This window comes from Limanda limanda, chromosome 13 (genome assembly GCF_963576545.1).
Source record: "Limanda limanda chromosome 13, fLimLim1.1, whole genome shotgun sequence".
Lineage (NCBI taxonomy): Eukaryota > Metazoa > Chordata > Actinopteri > Pleuronectiformes > Pleuronectidae > Limanda > Limanda limanda.
In genome coordinates this window covers 9550313-9565978 of record NC_083648.1, presented here as the reverse complement: position 1 = coordinate 9565978, position 15666 = coordinate 9550313, and the positions used below count along the sequence as shown (strand labels likewise).

The 15666-nt window shown below is 42.5% G+C and overlaps 3 protein-coding genes across 3 annotated transcripts; all 3 read right to left on the bottom strand.

Annotated features, from left to right (window-relative positions):
- Positions 1-1137: 1137 nt before the first annotated feature.
- Positions 1138-3774, bottom strand: fuz (fuzzy planar cell polarity protein). The gene has a single exon (XM_061084831.1). The coding sequence runs from the start codon at positions 3458-3460 to the stop codon at positions 2174-2176; it is 1287 nt and encodes a 428-aa protein (XP_060940814.1). The 5' UTR covers positions 3461-3774; the 3' UTR covers positions 1138-2173.
- Positions 3775-5811: 2037 nt separating this feature from the next.
- On the bottom strand, positions 5812-7897 carry gng5 (guanine nucleotide binding protein (G protein), gamma 5). Its single transcript, XM_061084550.1, has 3 exons — positions 7756-7897; positions 6637-6779; positions 5812-6086 (listed from the first exon to the last, which is right to left on the bottom strand). Exons 1-2 carry the CDS (start codon positions 7834-7836, stop codon positions 6654-6656), a joined length of 207 nt encoding a protein of 68 aa, XP_060940533.1. The 5' UTR covers positions 7837-7897; the 3' UTR covers positions 5812-6086; positions 6637-6653.
- Positions 7898-8004: 107 nt separating this feature from the next.
- ssx2ipa (synovial sarcoma, X breakpoint 2 interacting protein a) lies at positions 8005-14373 on the bottom strand. The gene is made up of 14 exons (XM_061084551.1): positions 14186-14373; positions 12897-13043; positions 12521-12687; positions 12140-12349; positions 11445-11555; positions 11218-11353; positions 11030-11105; positions 10773-10947; positions 10447-10594; positions 10123-10259; positions 9719-9892; positions 9514-9631; positions 9104-9257; positions 8005-8904 (listed from the first exon to the last, which is right to left on the bottom strand). The coding sequence occupies exons 2-14, from the start codon at positions 12937-12939 to the stop codon at positions 8760-8762; spliced, it is 1794 nt and encodes a 597-aa protein (XP_060940534.1). The 5' UTR covers positions 12940-13043; positions 14186-14373; the 3' UTR covers positions 8005-8759.
- Between the last annotated feature and the right edge of the window lie 1293 nt (positions 14374-15666).

The following is a 15666-nucleotide window of genomic DNA, read 5'->3' as shown; positions in this document are numbered from 1 at the left end:
CAGCTTTGACCCTCTCTCAGCTTTGTCCCTCTCGCACCAAAGTCTCAGGGTTTTGTCCTGAGAGCATTGTGCAGGTTTGGGAGGAGACTTGGAAGGAGACTTGCTGGGGAATGCTCCTCCTTTCTGCACCAGAGGAAAGTTTTTCTCCATCATTTCCTTTCACAAACATCAACCCGGGCCATCAGAACGATATAAAAAAACCTATAATCACAATTAAAGTCTACACACACTGGCTTTAATAGTAGAAAATATATAGATATTCATGTAAATCTGGCTTCTAATACTTGGAATGCTTTTTCTCAATAGGCCGGGGAAGCGCACTGTCGAATTTGGGGCAATTTGGACATGGGATACCTTCAATATGAAAATTCGGAGGTGGCCAGGAAGTGGTATTTTCCTGCTGTTAGTGGGTAAATTAGTCATAAAAAATTGGACAAAATGGCAAAAAATAATGGGCTGTTTATAAAAAGCTCTGCATGTGAACAATTAAAACGTGACAGTATATTGCAGAACTGTTTCAGGACTCACTAATGACAGGGAATACTTCTTAAGTTGGCTGTGGTGCAAACAGGCGGGTTTAGAACGGCTCTGAAGTATTTAACTAAATCTGCTTAGTTAAATGTATTATACAACAGTTGCTTAATAGTTTAAAGGCCCCTGGTGTGGTGAAATGGGATCAGACCTGAAGGCACTGGTTCAAATTTCACATTTCAGGTTTCTCGGGTTGAAATGAGACGATCCCGTCAGCCTCGCTGGCAGGAAATCCCACAGACAAAATGAGCACGAGGAGCAGATAATCTGGTGAAAACTCGGATTTGAAACTTAGTGGTTTGTTACTGATCCTCATTCAGACTTTCAGTGCAACTATGCCTTCACACTGAAAAGTGAGTTTAGCGATAGGTTTCTTGAAATCACCAGCGCAGATATAAAGACAAAACACAGCATTTATCATGACCATAAGAGTATTCATTCCACAATGGTGTGTACCCTGATTGTCAACAGCCAGTGTCACTGTTATTATAACAATTATGGAATAAGTAGGACTAAAAGAACTTGAGTCCTTGCAGATGCTTTTAGATTTATTTTATCCATATAATCTACCATCTGTGTGAGATACAAAAAAAACCATATTGTTACTATATAAGTGGCAGTTTTATTGAAATGTAATATTATAACCACTGAGCTGATGTAGCTTCATTGGCAAATGGTTTATATGTCTTATTTGAAGTTGCACATTTGAGTTTTGCAATGAAACATTCAACACATTGAGTGCAAATATTGTAACTATCTCATAATTGATAAGAAAATGGGATTAAATCCCTGAATGATACAAAGACCCATAGAAAGTAATCAACCAAATATATATATATATAGGAACTAGAAAAGACAAATATATACTATTATGTTGAGACAAACAATTCATAATGTTCAAACAACAGACAGCAGGCACATTTTTTCCCAGTGCAACATCTTCACGTTTCTCTGATGCACTCTGAGGTGAAGTGAAATCCTAGGAGGTAACATTAGTATTCAGTAGCAGTAAGAAAATGTAATGTGAAACTGAGATCTGCTCAGGTTTCATTGCTGTAGCAACAGCCCTGACGCCAAGCTAAACATAAATGGGAAACAGTGATCACTTACAAGACAAACAAAGCTGTAAGGACGCTGTGTGACGTTTTACCATAGGGTTTTACTGAACAACAGTGCCCTCTGCAGGCACACAAGTAATATTGGGGTTTCATGTAGAGAAAAAACCCCAAAACCTGGAGCTTTGAGAGAATAACCCAACTCACTGAAATGATAGCAGCACCATTCTCCCTCTTCTAAGTCAGTGACCAATCAACTTATTTTGTAGCTGCTATTTTTAGGTCAAAAAGTTGCACAATGTTATTTTAAATAAGTAACCGTATTATATCGAACATGCCTGGTGTGCTGTCTGTCAATCAGTCTTTATAAAAGATGAATACATGGAAGATATTTATATGCCTCTACTATAGATCTGATTGTCATCATGTAATTGTATGTTTGCAGTCATCAGAAAGAAAACATGAAAATCCGTAAAGAATACAAATCACAGTTGAAAGGCTATCCACCCATTCAATGATATATTATTAGGTCAAAAGGTACGAGATTTACCAGAAACTGAGGTGTTATAGCAACGTAAACTTTTCCCTTAAAACCCAGTGGCTGCAACTATGTCAGAGAGAGTCTGCGTGGCCACAGAACGCAGTGCGAAGGTGGGGACCGACGGGGGGGTGAGCAGAAAGAGCTGGTGCTGTGCTGTCTGAAGTCCGTAGCTTTTACATTCTTCTGTGACCGAGTAGCATTGTAGCGGCTGGTGTGAGAACCCCAGGACAAAGTCTTCAGTGTTGCCTCTGTGAGACCTCTCCTCCGGGGAGACGCACGATGCCTCCTCCTGGCTGAAGTAGCGTGTGCTGCTGAAGATGTAGAGCAGCTTCAGCAGCTCCCAGCAGCGGGCCTCCGAGGGTAAAGGAGGGTCACTGGGCAGGTGATGAGTCCGCACACAGGAGACCGACCGGCGTGTCTCGCGGTTGATGAGGAGAAGGGCCATCACATCAGGGCGCAGGGGCACAGATGTCGGCATGCAGCGCTCTCCTACGGCCAGGCAGTCTCTCAGGGCCTCCACCAGCGGGGACCAGAAACGACCCACCAGCTCGCTCTCGGCTCGGTGCAGGGAAGGAGTGGGACCACACAGCACGCACACGTCTACCCCTGGAAGCAGCTGGAAGCGGAGCAGGCGGTGAGCCACTGTGGGGCTGCCGTGGGGAAGGAACACCGGGTAATCGCAGGAAGCGGATCCCGAGGCCGAGAGGGACCGGATCACAGTGGAGAGCAGCACCACCTCCTGCGGAGCCAGACGCCACCACTTCTCCGTGGCCGCAGCGATCCGCCCGTGGACCAGGAGGCATCCGAACTCGCTGTCCGCGGCCTGGGCGAAGCCGTCCACTGCCTGCTGGAGGAGAGCCGGGTTGGGAGGCAGGAGCGAGTCGGCGCAGTGAGTCAGGTTCCCCAGGATGCCCTGCTGTCTCTCCTCCAGCAGCCGGTCGATGAGGCTGAAGCAGGAGCGCAGGTCCCGCTTCAGCCTCTCCACGTTCCTCATGTTGGCCAGCTCGTCCTGGCCCAGCACCAGCACCATGCAGCTCCACACGTCCTCCAGGAGGCGCTGCAGACGAGCCTCCTCCTCCTTGCTGCTGCTGCCGCCTCCGCTGACGGCGATGAGCATCACGCTGTCCCGGAACACCCTCCACACCACCTTCCCCCCGCCCTCGGTCTCGCAGGAGGTCAGCTCGACCCCCTGGCCGCCGCCGAACATGTGGACGCCGTTCAGGGAGCCGATGACGGGGAAGGGCAGCTGCCTGGGGGCCCCCCGGGTGAACAGGGGGACCCCGCTGCTGGCGGTGAGGCAGAGGAGGTGCGTGGATCCGTCCTGGAGCATCATCTCCTCATCGGGGGGCGGTGTGGCCTAGGGGATAGAGTGGTTGTTCTCCAACAGGAAGGCTGGCGGTTCAATCCCCACTCTTCCCCATCTGCATGCTGAAGTGTCCTTGGCAAGTTACTGAACCCCTAATTGCCCCACCCCGAGTGTACTTATTGTCAGTCAAATGATGTGTAATAACAATGTAATAATCTCCAATGATGTGTAATAACAATGTAATAATCTCCAGGATGTTAGCTAGCAGAATACACGTTCTACACACGTGCTTTCCGGGTTACTGAACCGCTCAGCTAACGGTTTCCCATTCAGCTGATGGAGTTAAATAAACCCACCGGCTCCCAGTGGGTGTGGGGGGGGGGGGGGGGGGCTAACGCTGGTTCTGGTGTTGCAACCTTAAAAAAAAAACCAACTCCCCTTATCTGCCCGGAACAGCGATGAGGACGAGCGGTATCATGCAGCTGCTGTAGCATCACAACCCCGCAACACCCCTCCCCTGGGCTAACTGTGTGTATCATGCTAGGCTAACATGCTAGGTTAACAAAACAAGTTACCGTCGTTTCCACAGTAACGTCGTCCCATGATTCATTCTTCGGAGCCGGAGAGGGCGGGTTACATTCGGCCGGTCGAGGGGGGCAGCGTGAGAGGGACGAGTTTCGGAGGAGGAGCTGCAGCGGCGGGAGGGAAACACAGTCCTGGGATCAGCTGCTGGGGCAGATCACTACTGGCTCCTCACGTGGAGCTGGAGCCACCTCTCGCGATAGTTGAACCAGCCCACTGATAACTGATCAACGTCACCAGATCACTTCTAAAAACACATACTCTGATAATACTGAAGTTTTACCATTATTATCTAACATACTATTAGTAATGTATCATTTTAATGTGCTTGTAAATTATTTATTTATCACCTCACATGATATTAGGAAATGTACGAATAGCTCTATGAATAAATACAATTAAACATTTTATTGTGAGTGTGGTTTCTTCTCATTAATAGATTACTTCTATATACAATTCGTGCTTTTCTCAGCGTGTGTCCGTTTCATTTTGTATATAGTTGTATAACTGTTGTATAATTTACATGACTACTATACAATTTCGGGGCTATGAATATTAACTATGAATATTAACAGTCACCGCCTATTCCAGAAAAACTCTGCACCTTAGCACTGTATGTGCCCATAACTCTCTCACTGTATATATTGTTTTGTTTTATATTGCTATTTATTATTATATATTTATATTTATATATATATATTGTTGTTTAATGTCTAATTGTTATTTATGTGCACCAATCACACCAAGGCAATTTCCTGTATGTGCAAATATGCTTGGCAATTGAAAGAATTCTGATTCTGACTTGTGATTTATTTAAATTTTATATGGAGCTCTTAAATAGAGGATTATATGAACAGATGTAATAAAATAATAAAAGTAACTTTTAAGTAAGGCTGTCAAATATATGTATTTAAGTAGAAAATACTATGGTTTTCTCTGAAATGTGTCTCAAAAGCAGTATACAATGACACAGACACATACACACACACAATAATTGTCCAACTTCTTCCTTTGCTTCGTTTCTAATGGGAATGAGCAGGTAAACCAATCCTTAATGATAATATAAGGGAAGAGAGAACAGGGGGTGACGAAGAGGGAGGGAGAGAGAGAGAGAATGACACGAGGGTGAGAAATACTGTAAATGGGAGAGGAGGGCATATAGATGGAGAGAGAGAAGGGAAAGAAATAAAACAACAAACATGGAGAGGAGGAAAATCGAAATAACTCAAACATTAAGAATAATGGGATATTTGCCTCCTCTAAGCTAATGTGAACTAAATACGATTTTCACTTTTGATTAATCAGTATTTTCTGCATTAGTCTTTGACATCTTGTTGAAAATTATGGAAAATGTTGATATGCGTGTTAGTTTTAGCCTGAAGTGAATATTTTGTCAAACCAAGAGTTTAAAATCCTAGTGACTGAGAAAAGTGTAAAATCAGCACCTTTGAGAAAATGGGTGCAGCAAACATTTGGAATTGTTGCTTTAAAAGTAGAATGAAATGTTTCTAGAACATTTAAATAGTTGACGGGTAATTTTCTGTTGGTCGACCTATCAATTAATTTATTAAAAGCTCATTTTCCCCTGCTACTAAGGCTATAGGGTTTTTTTATATTGTGTTTTATTTACATTGCATATATTGGTTTATTTTGTTATGCACTGATTGCTGGTTGTACATCAAATTGCCCTCGAAGGATAATAACGATTTTCTTTTATTGAGAACTGTCAGCCACGTGTGTCACGCAATGTTGTCAAAAAGATAAACAGCAACAAAAAAAGCCACACTTATAAAACATTATAGTAGGAAAGAATGTTTTTATTCATTAAATACAAAAAAGTCAAGAACAGTGATGACTAAAATAGAACAATAGAAAAGGCACAATAATTTACTCAAAAATCACACTGTGCCATGAAAAATAAAACTGTCTCCTTTCTTCTACTGTGGCTGAAAATAGATGGTCATCTTCCTGACAATGTTTTCTACACTCCAGAGATCCCGTGGCAGTATAATGGCTTGGCATGAGGAGCAGTGTTGAGGTCAACTTTTCCCTGTAGCATCAAAATGAAGGCCTTTGCAGAAGAGAAAAAAACAAGGAACAAAAACAGACAACATATTAGGCACTGGATTTGAACTTTAATGAATTCGAAACGATTTGTTTCATGATGTTCAACAATCTGTACATTCAGAGACGCTGTAATAAATTGCAAATGCATGAATCATCATTTGAATCCATATGTGACATCTTTTGGCCTAAAAAGTAGAAATTGTGCCGTACAATATATGTTCATTATTCAGAGGATGCAACATATGAAGGACGGCCAAACACACGTATTATTGGAATAATAGAGATTGGAATAAATTGAGAATAAAAGTAAATAACAAAGAAGTTAATAATGCTGGGGAGGTCTGAGAACTTTCTATCGATGTTCGGATTGTATTGCACTGTAAATAAATAACAGTGATAGTCAAGCTGACCACATTGCATCTGTTGTGAAGGAAGAAATACATGAAAAGACTTATGAGGGAGTATAAGAGGCACATAAAGGAAAATCCTGCAAAGCAATTATTAATTCTCTCCAATTGCTTGTGCCGAATGTGTGGACAGGGTGGAAGACTCACCAATGAATGCAGTGGTTTCACAAGAAGGAGCAGACCTTCTGCGGCCTGAACGGGTTAGTGCTGGAGGACACGCCTGTGAGCAGAGGGTCCTGCAAGGCGTTCTGAAGGCAAAACTGTTGAAGGTCTGCAGCTGCCTGGGAGACCTGGAGACAAGAGGAATCGAAATGTTAACTATGACGTGGGAGTATACTGGAGTTAGGTTTAACAGACGTCCTAATGGAGTACTACATTCACTGCAGATTTAGGAGTACTGCTGTATTGTAAGAAACCTAACATTATCTGTCAGCTCAAAGACTCTAATAAAAAAGAATCTCCCTCTCTCTAAATACATTTATAGTATTAGTGTGGAAGATCAGAAGTGTTTAATTGTAAACCCAGTATTTTATTCGACTGATTGTTGTCTTTGAACCGACAAAATATTAGATTTCTTAGCACATGCAGCCCGAGAACTGAGTCAAGTAATGAGGTTAAACAACACAAATAACTGGCTGTACACACATTCATTTGAATGTAGAGGATCAGAAGTACTGAATGGTTTCCATGAATCAAACATATTATATACATATTCTATTTTTGGGGCTCTTGTATGTATTTAAATCCATGTTTTGTATCTCATCTGGACCCAGAGTCTGAATAATAAACGTCATCAACATTATTGATTAACTCCATTTTAACTTTCTTAAGTAAAATGATAGCAATACATGCATTAGCTAGATTGTATGGGGCAGATTAAAATCACAAAAGGGAAACTGTGGCAGTTCCCCTTTGGAAAAGTGGATATTGATCTATATGGTTATTGATCAGGCTAAATTTGACGTTTTATTACTTTTCAGCTACGTTTCGCTAGCTTCCCTGTTAACTTAAAGTTCACCGACAGATGCTAGCAGCCACCAGATAAGTCAGTACATCTTATATTATCTCTTCCACGCTAACTAAGTGTATCACAGCTGACTTGCGTTCCTCTTCCCCCAGCTACGCCCTGCTATGCTAAGCTACGCCTGTTGACTGTGGGCTAACGCTGCTAGCTCCGGACAGCAGCTAGCTCCGTTAGCCGGACGCGGTCGACATTTGTCCTCGTTGTTTGTCCGGATCAAACCAAAAGGAACCCGGGGGAGTCACCTTCACTCTGTTGATGCTCGCCTCGAAGCGGAGCTGCTGCACCACTTTCTTCATGGCGACGAGGTTTGAGGAACTCGACATTTTCGAGGCGTTTTCTTCTCGTCTGAGTGGAAGAGGGAGGGAGTCCGGGCTGGATGCGGAGACAAAAGCGAAGATGATGATGACTTCCGGATTCCGGTCACTCACCCGACAGGGGGCGCCACGTTAAAGAACAAAAAAATAAAACTCTTTCATTAGAAATCTCTTTATTGTTCTGTTCAGGGACCAGATCGTACACATTCTGATGTAAATATGTGATTCAATTAAAACATCTACAACATTAAAGTTCATTTCAAACAAACTTAACATTTCACATCACCCAATATAGAGAAGATATCAACAACTCCACATGTTCAAATCTTTACTCGGTAGATCCCCTCCCCCTGAATATAGCTTAAAATCTGTATTGCACGATGATCCAGATGCCTCACACATGCACATTATTGGAAAACACAACCGCAAAAACCACAACTCCACGACAAAGGCGTGCAACACAACCGATAAAGCCACAGCACAACCAGCGGGGGACCAGCAGTGACTTGTATTGACCGTGTCTTTACAAACGACGGCTCACTTGACTGTAGGAAAAAGAAAAATAAGTATTATCGCAGTTAGTAACTGCTGGAGTCCTTGTCTCACTTCTGTTGAGATTGTGTTTCCATCGTGTGGCTTTTTACATTTCACTGCGGCATTTGTATTCGTGTTTTCCCTCCATGTGCTTGTGTGAGACGCGTCTGCTCCGTTTGTAAAGATAGTAAACAAAACAGTGGCAGATTCATTAAAGTGCTTTCTTGTTTGATCAGCTTTGGTGAATTAATCATTTGTGCATGTCCATAAAAAAAGCAACCCAAAAAAACAAACAAAGTTGCAAAAACTTGAAGAGTTCATCGGTGGTAATGGATTTCAGCCATGATTGATTTAAACTCCAGTACAAAACAAAGAAAAAACAGGAACGGGTTTGTCCTTTAAGTGAGGTTGTTCTCATCTTCACCCAGAGAGAAGATACTCAGGTCTCCACAGCGAACTCTGCGTTTTGACTTTGCACGAGTATCTCCGTCTTCGATGGTGCTGCACTCCTGCCGGCGGCCTCCATTCGAATGTCTGGAGCTACTGAAATGGGGAAATACGGAGATAAACTGTATTAATGTGCCGCAGAAATCATGTCGTCACTTCCACACTAACACGTAAGACATTCGTGGCATTTACAAGATACTCTTATGTTGTTAACATTTAAAACAATTCCTGGTAAATGGCAGTATATAAAGTTCCAGTCATGGCAGATAATAGGTTACAAGTGAGTATATAATACCTGCCGTCTGGTATGAGACGGAGAGTCCGGTAAAGCTCGGTTGTGGACGGCACAGCAGCACTGTGTGTAGGTTTAGGAGTGGAGAATGTAGCATAGGTTGAGGATCTGGTCAGTTCAGCTTTTGTGGAAGACATCCTCATCTCTGGCTCACTTCCTGCAATGTAGGAGACATTGAGATTTATAAAAACCACAAGTATTAAATGTTTCTGTTTACAATTAATATTAGTAAAAAAATTCAGTCATTCCAGCCCTCTGAAACTCTAAAAGATTGCTGTACATTTGGCTGCCCTCTGTTGTTGTAGTTTTCTGAACTGTCCCAAAGCAGCATATCAAAATGTAAAGATTGGTGAAGTTCACCCCTACCAGTTCATTTCTGCACATCAAACAATATATACTCTTAAATTACTTACTGATTGATAAGGCACTTTGACCATCAGACGAGGAACATCTCCTACGGTCGATAAAGGGAGTCATGTTCAAAAATTGATTCTTGAGCCAAGAGGCACGGTCCTCCTCGAAGACCTTTTTCTGTGAAATACAAACACACAATCACAAACCTCACAATATACGCTGAGTAACACCGAGGTAGTACATCAGACGAGAAGACTTCAGTACCTCTCGCCCCAATCGAATAGCAGCGTCTGTGAAGTTCTTCCTCTCCCTCTCAAAGTTTCTCTTCTGTTCCTCAAAGAGCCTCCACTCCTCTTTGAGACGCTCCTTCTCCTCCAGCGTGTAGCAGTCATTGAGGAGAGCTGCGGTCTCGTCGTCAAATGATGAGTTCAGTTGTTGCTGCATAGAACGAAAACATGCACACACACGTTTATTTCAGAGGAAATCATCATTTAGATTATCAATATATTCAATAATGTACTGATGCGCTTATTTCTCTAAAGTGCTAAACTGTTACTTAATTTACACTCGTAATGAGAAGCCTCTTATGTTTTGGTATAAAACTAAGCAAGTGTTTAAAATGCACAGATCTTCTTTCCATCTCTGGATTTGAATCAGCAGATAAGTACCTGGAGGAGTTGTTGCTGTGCATGAATGAACTCTTTGCATTGCTGGACTTCACATCTCATTTTCTCCATCTCATATTCGTGTGTCTCCCTTGGTATCACCTCTGTATTGGACTCCAGTTGGTTTTGAACTTGAGTTGCTTCATAAACAAAAACATTGACAAGTGTTTAACTACATTTTCTTCCAGACATACAGCAAAAATCCAATGTTTTAATAACCTCAAATTAGCCAAAGATAAAGTTTTCTAAATCCACAAAATACATATATATATATATATATATATATATATTGCAGTATTTCAGATTATGTGCCAGTGCTTTGTTTACCTTGGCTGTCCAGCTTCTCCATGTGGTTCCTAAGTTTCCGCCACTGTTGGCGAATGCTGTTGGTGAGCTGCTCCTTCGCATGCTCACAGGATTGGTCCAGAGTTTCCCTGCTGCAGTCTCCCATCTTCTCCTCCCCATCTGAATCAGCCTGAGCCAGAAAAGAGGGTACATTCTCAACATGCAAACCTCTCATCCCATTTAGTCTGATACAAAGAAACAAGCTCACAAGTGAAGTTTGCCTGTAATGATTAATGAAAAGGAATCATTTGCTCAGGAAACCATCATAACAGGTATTTTTTCTGTGAGAACAAAGGTTATATGAACACCTGCTCATGGCTGTCCTCAGCAGTGGCTCCTCGCGACTTGCGTGGACTCAGGATGTGTATCATCTCCTTCTTCATCTGCTGGAGTACTTTCTTCAGCTCAGCATTCTCTAGCATCAAGGACTTCTGACTCGCCTCATAGTCGCTAAGCAAGGACTTGTACATCTCACCCTCATGGCTACGGGTAGCAAGTTACAGATACAGTTAACCTGACTGCAGTAAACATTCAACAGATTCTATTGTCAAAAGTTTCACGCTACCTGGTCGTCACTTTTGCAGTTTTCCAGTGGCTCCTTTTTCCATCCGACCGTCCCAAGCAATTCAGTACATCAATAGCTAAAATAGGGAAGAGCACATGAGTTGCTGAGAAATGTTTGATAAAAAGATGAAGATGAATGCAATGAATTCATCCCATACACCTTTCAATGATGAGTATATTTATGCTTACCTAGTTTTTTATCCTTTCTGTCCACCAGTAGCTGACCGAGCCGTTCCTTTAGCTTAGCAGCTTCTCTCTCTTTCCTCTTGGCATCATGATTGTACTGAGACGCCCGGCTGGCAATGATACTTTGGAGTTTCTGAACCTGCACAACATCATTAAATCATAAGTTTTTCAGTCTTCTACACTTTGTATAACTGGGTGTTGCTGATGACAATGAAACACAGAAGGTCCACCTCATCTTTGTCAGTTTTCAAGCAGCTCTGCAAAGTCTTGATTTTGAGTTGGAGCTGCCTCTCTGTCTCATGTAGACCCGACTTCTCCCTTATGGACATCTCCAGTTGATCCTGGAATGAAATACACACAACTTGTGAGCACAGTGAGAGGAAGCGATCAGTTCAGGGTTGGAGCTGTGAAAGAAGATTCCTGAGCAAACGCCTTCATAAACAGAAGACAGCAATTAAGGTCAAATAAGACAGACACACATGGTCTAGGTATTTGCCATTTTCCCCTCCTTTCTCAAAAAACTGAAAATGTGCTGTAAAACTGCAATCCAAACAATTTGTCCTCCGCTCGCATTCCTTACTTTTCACAATGCATTTCATAACCTTGACTACTTATTTGGTGAGTTTGGAGAAAAGAGGTGTGTATCTCCTGAAGATAAGGAAACATGCATTTCATTGCTAAATTTGAGCTATTTGTGAACACAGCTTTGTCGATTTTTTTTGCCTCTGTACGTTTTTTCCTTACTGCTCACTAGTGGTCAGAAATCTATTACTGCATCTTCACTTCTGGACACATACAGATTATAGTCTGTGTGTAAACTCAGTTGATACCAAAGGAAACTAAATAGACACTGTCTAGATTTGAATTCAGTATAGTACAAAAGTGACACTGACACTCCCCTCTCCTCCTCCATCATCATACATGCCTTCAATCTGGAATTGTTCATCTGCACGTGCTCCAAGGTACTGGATTTCTTCAGCTGTTCTCTCTCCAGCTCCTCTAAAGTGCCCATATCTCGTCTGTGAATCTGCAGCAGCTCATACATGGCGTTCAAAGCTGGCACAGTGCTCAGGACGGCTCCCCCCAGTGAGCTGGCCTCGATACATGTGGAAGAGAGGCCCAGTGAGGAGAGCTCCTGTGAAAGAAAGGACTTTTGTCATTGTCCTGGTTTTACAGTGAAACATTCCTGCAGACATTCAAGGGCAAAATTAACTACATTTATTGATCAAATCTGATGTACAAGATGAACCTGGACAAATGCATTTTATTTTTAAAGAAAATTTAGTTCACTTTGACATTTTCTTACCTGGTTGATGTATGAAATACATTGAGGGGTATTATCCTCAGTGCAAAAGGCACTAATCACATTGTAGGAGCTTTTGGACAGGGCCAGAGAGGGGTACATTGACACGAGGTTGTTCTGTCTGGAGGGTGACATTGTCACATGTGATATGCTTGAGATCTCATAGTTTCCTGTAAAGAGAAGAGGTAATAGACAGAGAAATTATGTATTTTAGTGTATAAACCTTACATCAACTGCACTCTTTTACTATTTTAAGGCTTGAAGTAGGTTTCTGCTCCAAAACTAGGGCGTGAATATGGGTCACCTCTTGCAGATCCTATAAAAAGCATCACTTTCCGCATTTATATCATCCTGCCGGATACAGAGAAGATAAATTTACCCATAGATGTCTCCGTTGGCCCACTTGTCCACCACTCTCCCATGTCACCGACGCATCAGGGCACAAGGATGTGAGACGACGAGTTATCAACCAGGAGGTGGATTATCAGCCAGGCAGTGGATCAGAGCCCCCCGCTGGAACAGAGCCCTGCAACAGAGCATCACACCATGAGATGGACCAGCATTAGATAATCCCGGCCGCTGCATCACCAACACTGGATTAAACCTCAGCTGTGTGCCAGTGGGGGTGGGGGGGTGGGGGTTAGATCGGGTGTTTTAAGAGGGCTCTATGAGAATCCATTACAAAGAAAAGGAATAAATCTGAGAGCGTGAGAAGCTATGATTTGGACTTGTGGGACAATAGGATAATTACATAACATGTCGTGGTGAAACGAGTTGAGCCAGATATCTACACAGTCTGCCACTCCCACAACGTGTACTGTGAGGTTACGACTTCTACTCAGGGACTGTCGAGCGTACTGGACTGATGATCGAAAGAGGAAAACATTCAGGTCAGGTTCATAAATACAACCACTAAGTGTCAGTGGGCGGCACAGTTAACTCCCTAATGTTGTTATCAAGCAAACCAGAAAACACACAACTGTTATCTAAGGAAACACTGACTGGTGACTGATGATTAGGTCCAGTGTGCGTGTGTTTTATGGGTTTAATGTTATATAGTGGTAGTCTGTTAAAAAGGACTACTACTACATGTAGACAACAACTACTACATGAGGACTACTACTATGACTATAAGTAGACTCCAATAGACTACAACTACTACTACATGTAGAGAACAACTACATGCAGACTACAACTTCTACATGTAGACTATAACTACGTCTACTACATGTAAATGGATTTGGATTTGGATTTATATAGCGCTTTTCTAGTCTGATGAAGACCACTCAAACTACAACTACAACTACTACATGTAGACTATAACAAACACATGTAGACAACAACTACCACATGTAGTAAACTACTACTACTATGACTATATGTAGACTCCAATAACTACATGTAGACTACAACTACTACATGCAGACTATAACAAACACATGTAGCCAACAACTACTACTACTACATGTAGACTACAACTACTACATGTAGATCATGTTAAACACATGTAGACAACTACTACTACAACTACATGTAGAAAGCAACTACATAGACAGGACTGTTTGCTAACGTTGGTCAGTATGATAACAAGGAGCAGAAGTTAAATACCGTAGCAACAGAGATTTAGCAGCGTGTGCTAACCTGGATCAGAGCTAGGCCAGTACTCACGGGTGCGGTGTGAAAACGTGTCCCCGGTCCTTGTGTTGTCGAGTTCCCGGTGAAGTTGACACATTAACAGCACGCCGCCTCGTCAGAGACACCGGAAGCAGCAGCAGCAGGGTCCGTGTGCAGCTGCCCTGGTGTTTCCGGTGAGAAGCCGAAGCTCAGGTGTCCACCGGTGAGTTCTGAAACAGAGACGAAGCTCCGCAGCAGCTGCTTCTGTTTTTGAAGTGCAGTCCTCAGCCGGCCACACACCAAGCCGCCCTCTGATTGGAGGCGGCGTTGTTAGGCAACCAGCTTGCGAGCTGTGCATTGGCTGAGAACGGTGGGCAAGGTGGGCGATTTATGCAAATGAGACCAAGAGGCAGCGAGTGGTAAGAGTCATAGACATATATGACACTGCATCAGTGGTGTATAAAGTACTTGAAAGCCATACTTGAGTAAAAGTACAGATATCTTACCTGAAAGTGACTTCGGTAAAAGTTTTTTACTACTTTTTATAGTAGGCCTATACAGACACAAAACAAACCAAAATGTTTCTCCTCAAGATTTATCTCAACTGACTGAAAAATTTTAACAACAATATGAATATAATGTATATAATGTAAAAAAATGTAACCCTAGATGAGAGAGAGAGAGAGAGAGAGAGAGAGAGAGAGAGAGAGAGAGAGAGAGAGAGACAACCTCCGCTGCTCAAGTAACGAGCCAGTTTGAGAATGTAAGAAGTAGAAAGTACACATATTTTTGTTCAAATGTAACGAGTAAAAGTAAAAAGTCGTCAGGAAAAGAAATACTCAAGTAAAGTACAGATATGTGAAAAATCTACTTAAGTACAGAAACAAAGTATTTCTACCTCGTTACTTCCCACCACTACACTGCATACTTATGAATAATTATGTTATTTTCTAAAAAAAAAAAAAAATGTATGCAGTGTCACAACTAAGGTTTTTGCAGTTATTAGGCCGGACCAGTGCAAAGATAACGTCTATGTTCGGCAATATACCACACTGGTGCTGTGATTATCTGTGTCTCAGTCTGACCTTGATGGTCTCGTAGGTGTCATTGATGAGAGCGATGAACAGGCTGAGCACCATGTAGATGAAGAGCGAGATGAAGGAGTAGAGGTAGAGTCTGCTGAAAAGCCACACCATGTAGCTCCTGTCTCGCATCCTGAGGAAGGTCGCGTACATGTCGTCCCCGTTGATGAGAGAGAAGAGGCACTCTGTGACCCTGTCGAGCGTCCGGAACTGGAAAAAATACATTCTGATTATTGATTTCAGAGAGATATTAAAAAGCAAAACAATACTTGGCATAGGTTATGACTGTGATTGTTATACCTTGTCATGGTAAGGCCCGAGAACAATCCAGCCACAGAAGCAGTAGCCCAGGTAGATCATGGCCGCACAACAGCAGAATCGGATCACATTTGGGAATGCGGCTCTCAGGGTTAAGATTAAGATCTATAATGAAATAAAATGTCTTCAATTATT